Source organism: Amaranthus tricolor, chromosome 14, assembly GCF_026212465.1.
Source record: "Amaranthus tricolor cultivar Red isolate AtriRed21 chromosome 14, ASM2621246v1, whole genome shotgun sequence".
Lineage (NCBI taxonomy): Eukaryota > Viridiplantae > Streptophyta > Magnoliopsida > Caryophyllales > Amaranthaceae > Amaranthus > Amaranthus tricolor.
The window spans coordinates 11,814,422-11,834,734 of NC_080060.1; the positions used below are offsets into that span (position 1 = coordinate 11,814,422).

Genomic DNA, 20,313 nt, shown 5'->3' on the forward strand with positions numbered 1-20,313 from the left:
TCATCTTTTCCAACGGTCAACAGTTCTAATTAAAGTTACAAAAATGCCCTTGTAAAATAAAAAATTGTTATCGTTATTATTAATAATTTTGTATTAAAAAATAAATAATAATTAAATAAAAATACAAAAATATATTAAAATAGAACTAAAAATAACGCGACTGGGCTTGGACAACTGTACACGCTAGCACAAACCGACATGGACAAGCTAAATATGGAGGACAAACCCTCAGTTGAGAAAGATGATCAAACTCTATAGAACCATTGAAGTCTGTAAAAATGGAAGAAGAGAATGTACAAAGAGATGTAGGAGTAAATCAAGAAGCTATGGAGAAAATTGCTGATAGATTATCTTTTTTGGATAATCTCTATTTTCCTCGAGCTGTTCTTCCCAACGCATCTTCTCCTTCTCTCCGCAAATCCCTCCTTCTCGATCTCCTTCATCGCAATATCCCTGTTTTCTTGGGTAATTCTTTTTATCATCCTGTTTGGTTCAATTGTAATTTCGATTTTGTTACTGGGTTTTTATAGAGTAGTTCAGCTTTTGATTTTGTGTGCTTGATTTATGGAAGTGGTATCTAGAGATTTTGGTTTTGGTTTATGATGAAATAGAGTTGAATAATTCATTAAATCACGTGCAATGCTTGTCTAACCTATGAGGTTTTGAAATGAAGTGTAATTGGAAACGGACATTTTTGTTTTATTTCTACATCGAACTTCTTATTCTGCGTAGGCGAAACCCCTTAAACTTTAGGAATTGGGAGCAATGTAGTTGTGGTGTTAATCAGAATTTGTTGTTTTGGATTATAATGGACTGCGGTGGAATTACTTTTAAATTATGTATACTTCTTATTTAACATATGGGGTTTTAAAATTAAGGGCAACAGGGAACAATCATCTTCTTTGTTTTCTATGAGTAAGGTTGCACATATCGGAACCCCTTATTCTTCCTAGGCAGGAGCCACTTTAAGGCCTTGAGGATAATATGATGTTGTGCTGGTAGAATTTGTTGTTTTGGATTATGGGGCTAGAGTAAGATTCATTAGATCGTGTATACTTCTTATACATATGGGGTTTGAAACTAATGCTAATTGGAAACTGCCATCTTGTTTGTTTTCTACTAGGGTAATGTTGAATACGTAAAACCCCTTATCCTGTCTAGTCGGAAGCAACTTTAGGCCTTGAGGGTAATGTAATGTTTTTTTGCTAATTGAAATATTGTTCGTTAGGCCAGCTTATTGATCACTATCTCTATGTATGTTGTTTGAGGAATTCAAGTTTGAATGTGATAAGCTTTGATCATATGAATTCAATATTTTATAATTAATTGCTTTTATAATTAATTCGGGTCTCCTGCTTCTGTGAGGTTTTTTCCCACCTTGATCTTTTTTCCGTCAAAGATTTCGACCTCCTCATGTTGTTCAATGGGTTGAGGTCTCTCATGAACGTTTAGAGTGTCAAGTATACACTCATAACAGATTGGTGATTCTCTTCTTCTCTCTTCCTCGTAGGAGATACTCTAGGAGCACCATCCTGCTTCAACGCATTGATGAGGCATTGACGGGTTGCCTTCTGATCCCCCACGAGGATTCCAACTCTTCTACCATCTTGCTCAAACTGTAGCAAGAGTTGATGAGGTTAAATAACAACTTTGATCTTGTTAATAAGGGGAAGCCCCATGATCGCATTGTATGAAAAGTTGAACTACAATCAATTAATTATAAAATATTGAACTCATATGATCAATGCTCTTGATGTCATACGATCAATTAATTATAAAATATTGAACTCATAAGATCAGTCGATATATACAACTAAATATTCAAACATTACAAAAATACGTCTCGGAAAGTTCTAATGCGATCATTGTTTTGATAAAATGTTAGAATATTACAAATCTTAGAAATGAGTCAACAGACTGGCCGAATTAGAATTCTACAAATCATTCAAAAATCCTTCTACAGCTACATCGTCGGCGTGAAGGGGAGGTTTGGATGGCCCAGCAACTTCTTCTTCGGGAATGGGGCAGAAGCTTATATAATCCTCAATATTGAACGGTTCAGTCCCCATCCCCGAAAAATCTTTTGATAAACTTTGAAGACTCTCGGTTTCATCGATGAGTAGGTTGGACAAGTCCAAGCACACACTTTCGTACTTTGATAGCACCAACCTGTCCAAGAGTTCGGGTATGGTGGGAGTAGTTATAGTTAATTTCTCTAAATTGAGAAGAAGAGCTTCCTTCTCCTTTTTAACCTCGACCTTTTACAACCACTCCTCCCTCTCTTTAGCGTCCAAGTCGGGTCAACCAATACCGCCGAGTCTTGCTTGAGAATGGAAGCTAAGTTTTGCAAAACCTCTTCTCCTTTGTTTTTAGCCAGCTGACTCAGAGCTTCAAAATCGACACCTAGCTCGGCTCCTCCTTCTTTTAATTTTCAGTTTTGTTGATGGCTCCTCCCTCTTCAAATTCTCGAGAGAAGTGGTTTTCTCTGTTCCACCAGCTTCAGTGCCTCTTCATTTGATGGCACGTCTTCCAACCCCTTTTCTGTTGTGGAGTTTTGCCAAAAGAAGTTAGAAAAAAATTTTCAAAATATATATGAGATAAAGGTGAATATCTATCAGTTGGTCCATAATACCTTAGGGGGAGTAGCTAAGGGCTTATAAACAGGCCTTTTGTCTGCACCCTGAGCAAAACGCATCATGCAGAGCTTCTAAATCAATTCTTTTTCTTCAATTCCTTCATGGCAATTCTTACAAAATCAAGTCCGTGGTTAGATATCCATAAATACTACGGCAAAAAGGGAGGTTAAAAGAAGCTTATGTCTATCAATTTTTATACTGATTCCGAACGCCGAAATAAGGTTTTCATTCTCCAAATCTTTTCTAATTGGTGTCCAATTGTGTTAAATGTTCACAGATTTTCGTCCCAACTGAACATCCTTTTGTGTATACTCTATAGCTACCGCTTCATTCAATGTACATTGTGGCAAGTCATTGTTAAAACCCTTAAGGTTAGGTTTGATGTCAAAAGAAGTCTTTATATTCCAACTTCGAGAATAGTATAAAGATATGTCTAAAGGCGGTAAGACTTGGTTGGACTCCTAAAACTCTACAAATAATCAAAATTGCCGTTAAACAACCCATGCATTAGGGTACAATTCGGCTACAGTCATGTTTAATAGTTCAAGTACTTCTCTAATGAAAGGATGGATGAAAAATATAAGTCCTAATTCAAAAGCTGGAGCATTAACTGCTATAGATTGTGGAGGTGGGAACCTAACTGTGTCATAGTTCCCCGGTGTGATTATGCTATATCCTTTTGGGAGACCCCACTTCTTCAGTATGGCCTCCCTTTCTTTATTCAGATCCCGTACTAAGGTTAAATCTATAAAATAATTCAAAGGCCTGCCGTGTGGTATGTGGAACAAAGGAGGCTCATTTGCAGCACTTTCTCTTCCGTGCGATTCTACTCTTTCAGTCATCTTTTTCGTATCTACATACAATAGCCTTTTTTAGGTCAGGATTTATTCGGGGCAAGTAATTCGGGAAGAAAGCAACACTCACTTCATATGGAGTAGGTTTATTGATTTTTGGCAAATATATGTTTATTCGCTGCCTGTTTTATTGATTCAAAATGTGGGGTGATTTTTGTCGTGGTGCTCTTATCGTTCGTATCATTAGAAGGTTCGATCTTATTGTCATTTGGAATGTCTTTAACTAAATCTAAGTTAGGAATGTTTGTTATGTTAAGAGTCCCTACATCTACGTTAATCAATGATTCGGGTTTATCCGAGACGTCCATATCTGAAATAATCAAAGAAATACAACAGTCGGACTCGTAAATGACCCTCGCTATCTCAAAAGTAGTCCAAGTGTTGTAATATAGCCGAATTATGTGACATCTAAATCATCGAAGATGGGATGGAAGTAGTCCTCGGGCTGTATCTTATAAAAGTCGGACCCCTAAGGGGACTCATTTTAAGTGTAATAAACATATATTTGCCATTAATCAATAAACCCACTCCATGGGAAGTGAGTGTTGCTTTCTTCCCGAATTAGTTGCCCTGAATAAATACTGACGTGGAAGGATTATTGTATGTAGATAGGGAAAAGATGACTAAAAGAGCAGAATCGCCCGGAAGAGAAAGCACTGCAAAGGAACCCCTCCGTTCTATATACTGCACGGCAGGCCTTTGAATTATTTTATAGATTTATCCTTAGTACGGGATCTGGATAAAGAAAGGGAGGCCATACTGAAGAAGTGGGGTCTCCCAGATGGATATAGCATAATCACACCGGGGAACTATGACACAGTTAGGTTCCCACCTCCACAATCTATAGCAGTATATGCTCCAGCAATTGAATTAGGACTTAGATTTCCCATCCATCCTTTAATTAGAGAAGTACTTGAACTATTACACGTGACTGTAGCCGAATTGTACCCTAATGCCTGGGGTTGTTTAACGGCATTTTGGTTATTTGTAGAGTTTTAGGAGTCCAACCAAGTCTTACCGCCTTTAGACATATCTTTAGGGCCCGTTTATGCAACTCGCAAGAACATGGCGCTGGGTGGGTCACTTTTACCCATTGGCGGAGTCTCAAGATAGTGCATGGCCTTCCGGATATCCAAAAGGGGTATAGAACAAAGTTTTGCCTTTTTATACTATTCCCGAGGTTGGAATATAAAGACTTCTTTTGACATCAAAACTAACCTTAACGATTTTAACAATGATGTGCTGCAATGTACTTGAATGAAGCGGTAGTTATAGAGTATGCACAAATGGATGTTCAGTTGGGACGAAAACCTGTAAACTGAATGTTGGAGTTTAATTTGAACTATAGTAGAATATGATAGTAAAGAAATCTAATTCGAACAACTGAAAATTGGAGTTTAATTGGAAACAAACGAAAATATGAAAATTGAATGTTGATTTCTGATTTCTGATTTCTGATGATGATGATGTGCATCTATGGCCCCTTGCAAGGCTTGTTAAATGAAGTATTTCCAAATGATCTCCATTACATGGACGGTGTAGTTTCTTCCCTTCCATATCTTACAATTCAAAAGACCCTAGTGTGATGATGCAGATAATTCTGAACGGACCATCCCAGTTGGCCCCGAGTTTTCCTTTTTCTGTGTATTTTCCCGTGGCTTCAACTTTGCGAACAAAATACCGCAGTTGTAGTAGCCTTGTTTTGACATGACGATTGAAGGGATGGGCCATTCTTTGTTTTTGAGCTATCAATCTCAAGAGAGCATTTGCTCTGGTTTCTGGTAACTAGTCTAGGTTGATCTTCTTTTCATTTTCGTTCTCCTCATGTGAATGGTTACCCTAGTTGAGGGTATGCTAATTTCCACAGGAAGAACTGCTTCAACACCATAGACTAAAGAGAAAGGTGTGTGACCTGTTGAATCGTCTTAGCCTTTTATTCTCCAGATAGGTTCGTGCGTGTTGGGTCTCGGACCTCCCTTTTTTCTTTACTTAGACTCTTACGGAGTTTTGACCTTTCTCTCCTCCTCTTGTTCCTCTTGCTAGAGCGTGATATCTTTGTGTTCCCATTATCAGACTTTTGGGGACTCGAGACATCTTTATTTGGTTCAATATGTTCTTTGAGACTTTTGATCTGGTTAGCCATGTCGGCCAGTACCTGCTGCTAGGGGGCAGCGTTATTGGGACCTACAATGGCGCGGATTTGCTATGTGAAGGCATCGGTGAGATTTTGTGCCAGCATGTCCAGATCTCAGACCCGCTGAAGCATTTGTATGTGTACTATGCACGGTGACGATTTGCGTAGGATTCTTTTTGGGAGCCATAGACTTTTTGTTCGAGTTAAGTATTTATAACACTTCCTCATAGACGGCACCAAACTGTTTTGATTATGAAACTGGAAGTACAAAAGACTCTATGAAGATGAAGCATTATTGAAGTCAATTGTCAACGATCTTGAAGTATGACGTAATACTTCCGTAGATGTAACTGCAATCTCTGCACCACAACACGTTAGCCTTGTCCAAGTCGGTTGCAGATACAGAAATCAAGGAATGATAATATAATAAAGGGAAATTTGCAAAGAAACACCTTTTAAAACCACTTTTTTGTAAAGAAACACCTTTTATAATTTTTTTTGTAAAAAAACACCTTTTAAGAGACTTTTTTTTTTAAAAAAAACACCTTAAATCAGTTTCCGGTGACTTTTGTCAACTTTCCGGCGTTGACTATGCCAGTCAACGCCGGAAAGTTGACAAAAGTCACCGGAAACTGATTTAAGGTGTTTTTTTTTAAAAAAAGTCTCTTAAAAGGTGTTTTTTTACAAAAAAAATTATAAAAGGTGTTTCTTTACAAAAAAGAGGTTTTAAAAGGTGTTTCTTTGCAAATTTCAATTATTATTTTTTTTATTTTTATTATTATTATTATTATTATTATTATTATTATTATTATTATTATTATTAATTTTTTAAAAAAAAATTTTTTTTATATAATAATAAAAATAAAATTTTTTTTCAAAAAATAATATTAATAATAAAAATAAAAATAAAAATAAAAACAAAATTTTTTTAAAAAGTTAAAAAAAATTTTAAAAAAATTAATAATAATAAAAAAATAAAAAGTATAAAAAAATATAAAATAACAATAATAATAATTAAAAAAAAATAATAATAATAAAATTAAAAATAAAAATAAAATTAAAACTTTTTTTTTTTTTAAAAAAAAGAATAATAATAATAATAATAATAATAATAATAATAATAATAATAATAATAATAATAATAAATAATAATAATAATAATAATAAATATTATTATTCTTTTTTTTTTAAAAAAATTATTTTTTAAATTTTATATTTATTTTTAATTTTATTATTATTATTATTATTTTTTTTAATTATTATTATTGTTATTTTATATTTTTTTATACTTTTTATTTTTTTTATTATTATTAATTTTTTTTAGTTTTTTTAACTATTTTTAAAATTTTTGTTTTTATTTTTATTTTTATTTTTATTATTAACATTATTTTTTAAAAAAATTTTTATTTTTATTATTATATAAAAAAAATTTAAAAAAAATTTTAAAAAAAATTAACAATAATAATAATAATAATAATAATAATAATAATAATAATAATAATAATAATAATAATAAAAATAAAATAAAAAAAATAATAATTTTTTTTAAAATTTTATTTTGTAAAGAAACAGCTTTTATAATTTTTTTTGTAAAAAAACACCTTTTAAGAGACTTTTTAAAAAAAAAAAACACCTTAAATCAGTTTCCGGTGACTTTTGTCAACTTTCCGGCGTTGACTGGCATAGTCAACGTCGGAAAGTTGACAAAAGTCACCGGAAACTGATTTAAGGTGTTTTTTTTTAAAAAAAGTCTCTTAAAAGGTGTTTTTTTTACAAAAAAAAAATTATAAAAGGTGTTTCTTTACAAAAAAAAGGGTTTTAAAAGGTGTTTCTTTGCAAATTTCCCTATAATAAATTAATCTTAAGGATTATCAGGAGATTTGGAGATGGCAGGAATATGTAATTGGGTAAGTCAAATGTGAATTTATGCAGAGTAACGGTAGTCAAATGAAAGCATAGAGAGTAATATGAATTTTGTAGGAGGTATTTATATGGGCTGATTTAAGGATCATGGGGCAGTTTTAAGGGAGATTATGGGTGACATGGAGTATAGTGGTAGAGAGTGGAGTTAACCAGTGGTTAGGGTTTATGTCGGAAGTTATTTGATGGACAAATTGGAAGGAAAGGTCATGTAAGCCCCTTGACTATAAGTCAAGGTCAAATGAAAGTCAATAGGATATATAAGTAATTTCACAATAATCATTAAATAAATAAATAAAATAAAATAAATAAATTGTTACCCATAACAGGCCTAGAGTTTTTTGGATTGAGAAGGACATGGAGTACTTCTTTGAGTTCATTGGTGGACTGTTTTTTTGATGAGTTCGTTCTAGTTGCGTGACCATTAACTTTGTGCGTACCAGTTGTTGTCTTATTACCAGGCATATAGCTTTTTGTTTGCATAGAAGTAGAACATAGAATCAGCAGGTCTTTAGAACAGAGATAATTGGAGATGTGAAAGTTGCCTACTTTGGCTTCTGGTCATAGAAATGATAAATATGGTGTGCATTTTTCTAAACAAACATTCGGATGTATATCATGTAATAGTTGTCCTTTTGTCTAGAATTGATAGGCACATATTAATTTGAGATTGCTTATGGTACATATAATCTGAAATACCCCTGAATTATGGAGATACAAGAGAAATGACATGGTAATGGGCATGAATTTTGATGAAATCATGTAGATATAATCTGAAATACCATGTAAGACTATCATTTGGAGGTGTAAGGAGCTTTAGATTGATTGGGATGTTCAAATTCCCATCCAGGAAAAAAAATGCACCAGAACTGGTTTGTATTTTACAAATTTCTAATGCATAATTGGGTTGTCCTCCCCCCCTCCCATGCTTTACTTCCCTTTCTGAACTGCAAGAACGAAAGAATTGGCAGGGAGACTTATTCCTTGCTTGTATTTTTTAGGACTTGATCAGATGTTTATTCTCTTGAATCATATTTCGGTTTTATAGTTAAACATATGAGTAAACCATATTTGATACCACAATTTCCTTTTCGATCATTATAATGTGGCTGTTTTTCATGTATAACTAAGATATCTCTTTTACTGCAGAACGCTATGGGCCTCAATTGACATCCAACGAAATTCAAGAGTTTGACGTCCTAAAAGATGACTATGAAGTTAATTGGCACTTAAAACATTTAAGAAGCAAGCTCAGTCCAACTTCGGAGCAGTTGCGCTTTCAATCATTGACTATAAAGAATAGGAGAAGAGCTTACATGGATAAACTCGTACGTGAAGGTCAATACTTTTCTGAGGATTCCATGAGAGAGAGGGAGCCATATTTGCACCATCAGTATTTGGGTCAGTTTCAGGATCCTTACGGAAGAAGTATGGCTAGGCCTGGGGAGCGGTGGTCAGAGACTTTAATGAGACAATCCGAGGAGGCAATTTTGCTTGCGAAGATTAGAGGTGAGCAGCAGAGGTTAGGTGTTGATGAGAGTGAGTGGGTTGGTAATGAACTAGCAAGCCAAATGGAGGAAGAAGAGGAGGAAGAGGAGGAGGAAGAGGAGGAGGAGCAGGAGGAAGAGGAAGAAGATGAAGATGAGGACGAAGACAAAGAGGAGGGTGAGAAAGCTAATGTTTATGCGAATGGAGTATGTTCAGCATCAGAGGTAACTAACTCTGTGAAGTGCTTATGCTATGAATCTATATTGTCAAACACATGATGATGAATACTCCTTCCGAATCTAATAGTTATTTGTTGACATATACAAATCAAATGTCTCATTTCGTTACTTGGTAACTTTTTCCCTTATGCCCTCATGAGATACAATTATTTACCCAATTTCCTTCAAATTAGTACTTTTTTCCCTTACTCACTCCTCTCATTTGGTCATATGTGGTACCCCTTTTTTCTTAAAATTGAACTATCATCAAACGAGACATATGATTAGAATAGGAGGTAGTATTAGTTATAATAAAGCTAAAAGGTGGGTTTCAGCTGGAAAAAAATCGATTGGCAGTAAGAAATAATAAAGTGGATAAACTAGAAGATAATGTCACTTTGTACACATGAAAACTTTTAAAACTAACTTCCTTTTAAATAAGTCATAATAACTTGCTGCACACAGTTGAACCTATATTCCCCATACGAATTAGTCCACCTCAAGCATCCGTGCTAAATTCTTGATGCTTCAAGATGATTATGAAAACTGGACTGTCATTTTGCCCAAAACACGTGGAAAAGTTCATGAAAATAGTAGTCTTAATACTTGAACATGTGACTTATGGAATTAAGTTCGAGTAACAATTATGTAGGCCTGAGCCCTTTCCTTCTAGCTCTATATACAAGCACTTGAGGCACTAGTTTTGGGCATCAATCTTTTAGTAAATAGGTAATGGTGTTGCGAATTAGTACTTAAAATTAATTGATCTATTTGGAAGTTGGGTGCATATTTTGCGCCAAGAAGAATCTTCTTGAATCCATAGTTAAGAGTATGTTTTTAAAAATGAATAAAAAGTAGTTGCCTTGAACACTGATCTTGCGTTTTGTTTATTAAAATAAATATCTTCAGAAAACCTAGCAAGTCAAGGATTAATGTTAATTCGAGTGATGTCTTACAGGATTGAAGTTGTACTTTTTATAGTTCTAATTTCTGCCTACACGTTATCTTTCTTTAGAGTTTTCAAATTCATTACATAAAGTGTTTATTGTTTAAATCTTTCCAAAATCAAATATGTAAACCAAGGTGGATCTCGGCCTTAAAATTATATCTTGTCTTTACTCGATTAAATCATTAAATTCTGTTATCTCTTGAACTAAGTTTTCAGATTAAGTAGAACTCTACAAATAATTGCATCACTGATGTCTATATGGGAAAATCTTTTGACACTAAGTATAGTTTCATCAGCCAAAATTTATCATCCACAAAACACACACACCACAGTACTTGATCTTGTTTCATGTCAGCTCATGCAAAGCTGTTGTAAAAACAAAATAATTGTTGTGCATAATAGTGTAATTGTTCGAGTAACATAACTACATAAGGATGTAGGTCGTAGCCTGTAGGGCTAAGAGTGTTTTGTGGCTGATGTGGACATGTGGTTTTATGGCAGTTATCTGAATGTCATTTTTCTAGTTTTATTATTAGATGCTGATTTACCTTGGAAGATATTGTGGAGGAGCAGTGCTTTTGCTGAGCCCTCATTTTGGGTATGAAAAAAGAAAGAGAATCATTTAGTCTCTTAGCTACTGACCGTAGGTGTCCATGATTCATGAAGGTGTGGCTGTTACACCTCTATGAACGGTTTTGCTGGTAGAGCTTTGGATTTTGGGGCGTCAAGAATTTTTCGATTTATGTACAATGAAAATAAAATAAAACTAAAGAATTCCTCTTACAGAATACCACAAAAAATTATCACCTTCTCCAGAAACATGTTTGGTTTCCTTGTGTGCATTTATCAATTCTATTTTTGGATTTGAGTTCCCCTATATTTACTCTATATTCTTTCTCTGGTTTTTAAAAATCCCGTTATAAGTATCATCAGGTTAGCAATCGATATTTCACGATCAAGGGTATAGTACTCTTTGTGGTAGTGGTCCTTATATATCGTATTACCAATCGAAATATGGTCGAAAGAAAAAATCTCTATTTGATAGGGCTTCTTCCTATACCTATGAATTCCATTGGACCCAGAAATGATACATTGAAAAAATCCTTTTGGTCTTCCAATATCAATAGGCTGATTTCTGAGAGTTATTTACTAGATATGAAAGAGAGTACTTGGTTTCTTCCAATAACTAAAAAGTGTATCATGCCTGAATCTAACCGGGGTTCCCGGTGGTGGAGGAACTGGATCGGAAAAAAGAGGGATTCTAGTTGTAAGATATTTAATGAAACCGTCGCTGGAATTGAGATCTCATTCAAAGAGAAAGATATCAAAGAATTTTATTTTATAACATGAATTAAAGAGTTATTGAGTGTCATTTACTACTTTGTCTGAAGCTAAACTCGTTAGGAGAAATTAGAAAACAGTGAAGACTACAATTTACATATACAAATGTGTTCAATGGAAATGAAACATACTACAGGGATAGTTAGACTATTTGCTATTAGTGGATTGAATAACCTTATAGACATTCTGGATTTCAAGCAACCTCACTCATACTTCATTCAACTAGCCGTAAAGGAAGCTTTCTTCCTGATTCATTTAAGAACAATGATTTAGGTGTTTGGACCCAAAAAGAGATTATCAATGATCTATTGATGTTAGAAAAAGAAGTAGAGACATCAATATGATAATTGTTTTCTAGGCTTCTGAATGTCAAACTTTTGACAATGCGTTTATCGGACCCTCTCAAATCCCACCTTAGTTAGGAACCACGTAATGTCATTGGGGTAATAAAATGATGAAATGATGCTTATACAAAATCACAGTACTGCAGCGTGACTAAACAAACATTCTTTTTCTGCTGAAATGTACGCAGGTTCAATTGGCGCATCAAGAAAATGGAACTGCGAACAGCACTACATCCACAAACGCAGCAAACTCCGATAGGCGAATGTTATCTCCAGCAGAAATGGAGGAGCAGTTGGATCACTTTACTTATATAATGCAGCAGAAATTTTTATCAGGTCAAGATCGTGAACATGTCGATTATACGAACATAGATGAAGATGAGACCTTGGACGACCACTGGTCAAAAGAAGCCAATTATGATGCCGAAGAAAAGTACTTTGAAGAAGATTGATAGATGCTGCGTTTTGAATGTTGTCATAGTCGGGCTTTAAGTTTTCGGTTCCAGCATCTTTTACCAGTTTGAGAGCTTTGTTACGGCGCAAAGCTTACCTTGCATCGGCCAACCCTAAGTGCAGAGATGCCTATGCACATAGTAGGATCTAAGAAGGTTTGTAGTCTTGTATTTACTTATTAAATATAGTTTTGCATCACTTTACTTCGTTGTATTGCTCATAATTAAGTGGTTGAATTCGCAGTTAAATTTGCATTTCGAAAGAGTCAAGTAAAAATTTTGATCATCTAATTTTTTTTTTTGAAAAATTACCTAGAATAATATAACATTTTCTTGATTTTCCTACAATAGTCCCACCTATTGATTAACCAAGAATAGTCTCAACTTTAGGGGAAATTTGCCTAGAGTAAATTCCGTAATTGGATGGCTTGCTATAACAAGTTTTATTTATTTAAAAAAATAAATTAAAATAAAATGTCGAAAAAATATTTAAAGAAATGTTAAAAAAAATATTTTGTTTTTTTTTTTATTATTCTGAGGTTTTTATATAAAATTTCAATTTTTTTTTCTAATTTTAAATTAGTTTTCGAATTACTTTTTGTTAAATTACCTATTATAAAGCTCATTAAGTTACCCTAGTTTACTCTAGGCAAATAGCCTTTAAAGTTGGGATTAATCATTGTTAATCAAGGGTGGAATTATTGTAGAAAATCATAAAAATGTTGGATTATTTGAGGTAAATTTTTCTTTTTTTAAGGGGTTCGGCTAACCCACATCAACAAAGTTTCGCTATATATTATTGAAGGAAAAATTACCTAGAATAATATAATTTTTTATTGATTTTTCTACAATAATTCAAATATTTGATTAACCATGAATAATTTCAATTTTAAGCTCACTTATCCAATAATATTGTTGTTCAAATGATGACTGATTTTTACACAGAAAAAAAATAATTAAAATGAAAAATATTAAAAGTTTAATGTTCAAATAAAAAAAATTATTTCCTTTTTAAATTTAAAAATTTTTCAATTTTTTTATAAATTAGTTTTATATTTATTTATTTTTTTTTATGCAAAATGGCTTGTTGTATAGGTTAAACCGTCAAAAATTATCTTGGTGTATTCTTAGCAAATACCCTTTACAGTTGGGATTATTCTTATATAATCAAAACTTGTGATTATTGTAATGAAATCAGTAAAATATTGAATTATTCTAGTTAATATTTTTTTTTATTAAATTCTATACTAAGAGTTCAACTCTTAACTTTTTCTAGTTTAAATTATCTTGAGACATTTGTAATTGATTTGAAATATTATTTATGTAAAAAAAAATATATTTTCTCCGTTTAAATTTACTTGTAACATTAGAAATATAGCTTTATTCATTCATCATCCTAAATTTGTGATTAATTTTTTATCTATAAGTTAAAACATAATCAAGTGGGATTTTGTTTGATTTGTCAATGCAAAGATTAAAGATATTAAATTTTTATAATTTTTTTTATAATATATAATTAAAGATATTAAGGATTATATTAATGTATTTGAGTGGGTAAAAGTCAAATGTTGTAATTTTTGAGATGGAGGAAGTAATTAATCATGTGAGAGTTTAAGACTTGACACACATCATCAAAGCAATGGGAGGGTAGGAAATGCAAGGACAAAGAAGGGAAATTAGTGTCATTTTGTTATAAATATTTAGTATATCAAAAGGATTTATTTTGTTAAAATTATGAAGAAATTCCTCCTTTCAACTCTTCTTCTATCAATGGCCCTCCGTTTCCTCATTAATATTCAATATCTCTAATATTTCTCTCTCCTTTTTCTAAGTTTTTAGTTATCTAAACGTTGCATTAATGTTAGTTAGCACTATGTTTGGATAATAATTTTGGAGAGAAAAGAAAGAAAGGAAAGGGAAGGGAAAGAAAGAGAAGGAAAATAGCTCTTATTTGTGTAGGAGGAAATGGAAGGAAAAGGAAGGAAGATAGGAGTTTTCCTTTTAAATCTTTTCAAATTTAAAGAGATTGAAACCTTAATAAAAAGTATCCATCAAATCTTTCCAATTCCTTCCCCTTCAAATTCCTTCCCTCCTATTTTGCTATATAAACAAGGGATTCTTCCTCCCTCTAAATTCCTCCATTTTCTTTCTATCCATTTCCTTTCATCCAAACACATCCTAAATGATGTTTTGATTTGAGGGGAGATAAATATTTTTGAGTATTTGTTTCCTATATTTTCTTTTTCACACATTCTTGTTTGATAAGGGATTTGAAAAGCATAATTAGGTCGAAAAGTTGTTTTTTTTATTCCATTACAAACATTTTCTTCTAAAATATAATGGTTCTTAATTTTTCTTTATTATTTTATCCTTGTTTAAAATGGTATAGGCATATGCAAAAATTGAGTAATAATGAACTAATAAGGAAGATAAAAAGTTTGAAATAGGATTTAAAAAACGGATAAAGAAAATTAAAGATGACCTGAAGGACAAAAGTTGAAAGAGATATGGAAAATTTGGATTTACATATTGAAAAGATAGAAAATCAAAGTGAATGAAGAAGAATAATCCATGTTGACGACCATGAAAATTGATATCTTAATTGATATAGTCGATCTTAATATTTTGATATTAAGGTTCTAACGTTATTGTTATTGTATTTCATCCTCGCAATATTTATTATTTTAAGAGTTATACATTAAATTTAAAAATAAGATAAATATCCCTTGTATTCACATTTGAAAATATTTTTCAACAAAGAAAATATTTTCCGTCAAAGGAAACACCCCTTAAAACACTATTAATCATCATAAACTATTAAATTATAAATATTATTAAAAGAGTTGAAAAACAACAAATGGTATGTTCTTAAAGCCTTGTCAAATAGATTAATTAATAGAGTTTGAATTCATTACGTGACACTTTTTTTTCCTAAATTAATTTGAAGCTAGATTAGGATAAAGATTTAATTGATTTAATTACGTCAATTCTTTGTACCTAAATTAATAATATGCGAAGATTAAAAAATATTAATATAATTTCCTTAAATTAACAAATATCTTTTTGTATGATTATATCTAATAATGGCCACGGGGTGAGCTATCCGGAAGCGAATCGGTCTCAAACCGCTGAAAAACTGTTCTAGAATCGAAACCGTTTGCAACAGGTTCCAATAGAAATGTGATGGAACCGTGGAAATGTCGGTAGGAACCGGACCATGGAACCGCAAGACGATTCAATCGAATCGGACCGGTTCTCCCCACCGACTGGGTCTAAGGAACCGAGAACCTGACCGAAACAGTTCACCCTGCCCAACTATTCCTTGGACCAGAACCGTATGGTTCCCCCGGCCTAGCGATTCTTTGGAACCGACCAAATTAGCCGTTGGGTTTTGAAAAACTAGCTGTTGCAAAATACTTTATAAATACCATTCCATTTCAATCACTTTCATTCACAATTCTTCTCATCTACTACTCTCTCTACTTAATTACTCAATTACGCAATTATTCTCTTAATTACGTAATTAGTCTTTTAATTTTTTAATTATTTCAATATTAACATGTCTGTATTTTTGAAAAAAAAGCCTCTAAAAAAATTACTAAAATGGCAAAATCATTGGAAGGATCTAGCTCCAAATCAACAAAATCTTCGGTTAGTAATTAAAAGCCAAATTATCAAGAAGGGTAGGACCAAGAATTAGACAATTATGTATATGAAGTGGAAAAAGAACTAGAAATTCAAGAAGAAGATGAACCATCGACCCCTATTGGGATAATTAGATCTCGACAATCATCAATGAGATCACAAGAAGTACAACAACAACAACAAGCTTTAGTAAACGTGTTAGTTTTATAATTTTATTCTTCAAATTGATTAAATTTTAAATTATTATTTATTTATATATTATGGTATTTGAGTATGTCTTTATGTTTAGATTTAGAAGAACAACAACCAGTGAGACAACCTTTTCTAGCAATGTCAAATTCTTAGTGGTAGAGTCGTTTCACATGTGTGGTCATATTTTTCGAAGCAACCAACCGACAATCCAGATGTTTTTATGTGCACACATCAAATTTGTGAAAGTCAAGGGGTAGAATCATTAGTCTCATATAATTTCAGCAAAGGTAAATACTTTTTAAGTTTTTCAAATGATATTTATATTTTATAAATTAAGAATGTATTAAATTCATTTATTGTGTTTTGTGAATACGTGTTAGGTGCTGGTACGGGATCTTTCAACAAACATTTTAGCAAAGAAGCATGGAATCAAAAAGGAGACTCATTCAGCAAATGTTAGCGGAATACAAGTGGAAGCCGATAAACACAATTAGATAGGTGGACAATGAAAATGCTCGACGGAGGTATGTCTTTTAATTATAATCGTAATGAAATGATTAATGAATTTGCTAAATATGTAATTTTTGATGAGTTTCCATTTAATCATGGTGAAAGTAAGACTTATGAGTATCACACTAGAAAAACTCTGTAACCACGATATATAGTGATCTCTAGGAACACTCTTAAATGCCACACAATTAAAATTATATGAATCAAAACGTCATGAATAGTAGAAATGTTTAAATATTTTAATGGTAGGGTTAACATAACAACCGATATTTGGTTTGCTTCTCAACATTTAAAACCTTATATGTGCATAATAGTACATTGGACAGACCATAACTGGGTTATTCAAAAAAGAATTATTTCCTTTGAGCTAATGCCTGAAAGATATACTGGTGATAACATAATATATAGATTAATAGAGATATATAAAGAATAAAACTTATTAGATAAGATATTATGTTGTTCTACTGATAAAGCAACTGCCAACATTAGATGTATGGAACATTTGTATAACGAAACTGCTTTCAGTTTTATCCTTGGTGGTAGATTATTGCATATACAATGTTGTGCTCATATTATTAACTTATCTTGCCAAGTATATGATCCCACTAAAGACATAGTTAAGTGGCTTAAATTAAGACAAGTAAAGAGGAGATTTAAACATTTATGTAATCATTATGGACTTAAAAAGGTATATTGGTCATTAGATACTTCAACACGTTGGGGCTCAACCCATGAGTTGTTAACAAATGCTACTCCCTCCAATTCAATTCACTTGTCCCATTTAGGTTGGGCACGCAAATTAAGGGTAGTGGGGGGGGGGGGCCACCTAAAAGTGGATAGTTGGGGTATTTTAAGAGTATGGATTAATTCCTAATAATTCTCTCATTTTTCATTAATAAAGTAGGTATAATTCAAATTTGGAGGGAAAATACAATTACACATTAGAATTCTTTTAATTTACATAATTACAATTCATAATTTATGATTAACAAATTTTTAAAGTACTTAAAGTAAAATTACATAATGTTTGGTGGCAAATCAAGTTTTTAGGGTTTTTTGCAGCTAGAAATCCAAGATTGGTGGCTTATTCCCTCAAAATCCAAGATTGGTGGCAAATTAAGTTTTAGGGTTTTTTACAACTAGAAATCAAATGTATACCCTCAAAAAAAATTATAGGGCAAACACAAGAACACAGGGTTTCAAATTCATCACAGACCACAAAAAGTGCATATCAAACAAAGAACAAACAAAAAATACCGAAATCATCATAAGTCAGAAAGGTTGTGCATATCCACATATGAAAGAAGGGACCATGAACATCATCAAAATCAGGCTTCAGATCAGCATCATCAAGTGACTCTTTGTCTGAAGAGGGGAAAAGGTTCTCAATATAAAGATCTTGTAGATCTAGTTGCAAGTCAAACAAACCCTCTATTCCTTCATCCTTTGAATTCAACTCCTTTCCCTAATAAGGATCTGTTTCCACAGAAATGGTAGGAGAAGGAGGGACGTATTAGTAGTAGTCAAACCAAGGATTAGGAGGACCCACTGAATCATTTTCCTCAGAGGAAGCAACCTATGAAATACACACATTTGGTGAATCCATACTCTTAAAAAAGTAGATCTACGAAGACAGAACACAAAGAAAAGAGAGAATCAAACCCATATCTAGTTTAGGGTTTATTAGGGTTAGGTTAAATCAGCGAGGAGAGAGAGAGAGAGAGAGAGAGAGAGAAGGATGAAGTCGAAGATGAGAGAGAGAGAAACTAATGATGAGGATGAAGAAGACAAAAGATGAAGATGATGATGTTCATCTTCAAACATGAACAACCAACACAGGAAGATGAAGATAAGGATGAAGACACCATTTTAGGATTAGGGTTAATCAGAGAGTGAGGGAGGGGGTAGGTTTTATGGAAAAAGGGAGGGAATAGTTAGTAGCTTAGTTATGTTAGGGGATTAATTAGTATAGATAAAGTAAGTTAAGTGGGGTATTTTGGTAATATCACATGGAAAATGAGGGTAATTTGGTAAAAAAATCCATGCCAAAAAGAAAAAATGGGACAACTAAGGTGACTTTACCCAATAAGCAAATAGGACAAGTAAAATGAATCAGAGGGAGTATTGATCAGCATCATCTAGATACTCTTCGTCTGAAGAGGGAAAAATATTCTCAATATAAAGATCTTGTAGATGTAGTTGCAAGTCAAACAAACCCTCAATTTCTTCATCCTCTGAATTCAACTCCCTTCCCCAATTAGGATCCATTTCCATAGAAATGGTAGGAGAAGGAGGGACGTATTGGTAGTAGTCAAACCAAGGATTAGGAGGACCCACTAAATCATTTTCCTCAAAGGAAACAACCCATGAAAGACACGAATTTTGTGAATCCATACTCTTAAAAAAGTAGATCTACGAAGAAAGAACACAGACAAAAGAGAGAATCTAACCCAGATCTAGTTTTAGGTTGTATTAGGGTTAGGTTGACTCAGTGAGGAGAGAGAGAGAGAGAGAAAGGAAAACTAAGGATGAAGTCGAAGATGAGAGAGAGAGAAACTAATGATGAGGATGAAGAAGACAAAGGATGAAGATGATTATGTTCATCTTCAAACATGAACAACCAACACAGGAAGATGAAAAAAGGATGAAGGCACGATTTTAGGATTAGGGTTAATTAGAGAGTGAGGGAGGGGGTGGGTTTTATGGAAAAAGGGAAGGAATAGTTAGTAGCTTAATTATGTTAGGGGGTTAATTAGTATAGATAAAGTAAGTTAAGTGGGGGTATTTTGGTAATATCACATGAAAAATGAGGGTAAATTTGGTAAAACAATCCATGCCAAAAAGGAAATGGGACAACAAAGGTGACTTTATCCAATAAGGAAATAGGACAAGTAAATTAAATCGGAGAGAGTATTGATCAGCATCATCTAGTGACTCTTCGTCTGAAGAGGGGAAAAGATTCTCAATATAAAGATCTTGTAGATCTAGTTGCAAGTCAAACAAACCCTCTATTTTTTCATCCTCTGAATTCAACTCCCTTCCCCAATTAGGATCCGTTTCCATAGAAATGGTAGGAGAAGGAGGGACGTATTGGTAGTAGTCAAACCAAGGATTAGGAGGACCCACTAAATCATTTTCCTCAAAGGAAGCAACCCATGAAAGACACGAATTTGGTGCATACTCTTAAAAAAGTAGATCTACGAAGAAAGAACACAGACGAAAGAGAGAATCAAACCCAGATCTAGTTAGTAGCTTAATTATGTTAGAGGGTTAATTAGTATAGATAAAGTAAGTTAAGTGGGGGTATTTTGGTAATATCACATGGGAATTGAGGGTAATTAGGTAAAAAAATCCATGCCAAAAAAGGAAATGGGACTAAGGTAACTTTACCCAATAAGGAAATGGGACAAGTAAATTGAATCGGAGGGAGTATTACATATCGTGCTGTTATAACACAACTGTATAGTGAATGTGTGTTGTCATTTAGAGCGTATAATGGTCATAAAAAATAACACATTAATTAAATCAAATAAATTAATTAAATAAATAATTAATTGGAAATATCCCAAAATTGCAAAGTTACTAATTTGTGGAAATTGTTTTCCACGGATCGCGAAATGCCTCGCGGTT

The 20,313-nt window shown here is 32.9% G+C and overlaps 1 protein-coding gene across 1 annotated transcript; it reads left to right on the forward strand.

Annotated features, from left to right (window-relative positions):
* The first annotated feature begins 160 nt into the window (after positions 1 to 160).
* On the forward strand, positions 161 to 12,613 carry LOC130799641 (uncharacterized). Its single transcript, XM_057662803.1, has 3 exons — positions 161 to 465; positions 8,694 to 9,256; positions 12,073 to 12,613. The coding sequence occupies exons 1-3, from the start codon at positions 279 to 281 to the stop codon at positions 12,334 to 12,336; spliced, it is 1,014 nt and encodes a 337-aa protein (XP_057518786.1). The 5' UTR covers positions 161 to 278; the 3' UTR covers positions 12,337 to 12,613.
* Positions 12,614 to 20,313: the final 7,700 nt, after the last annotated feature.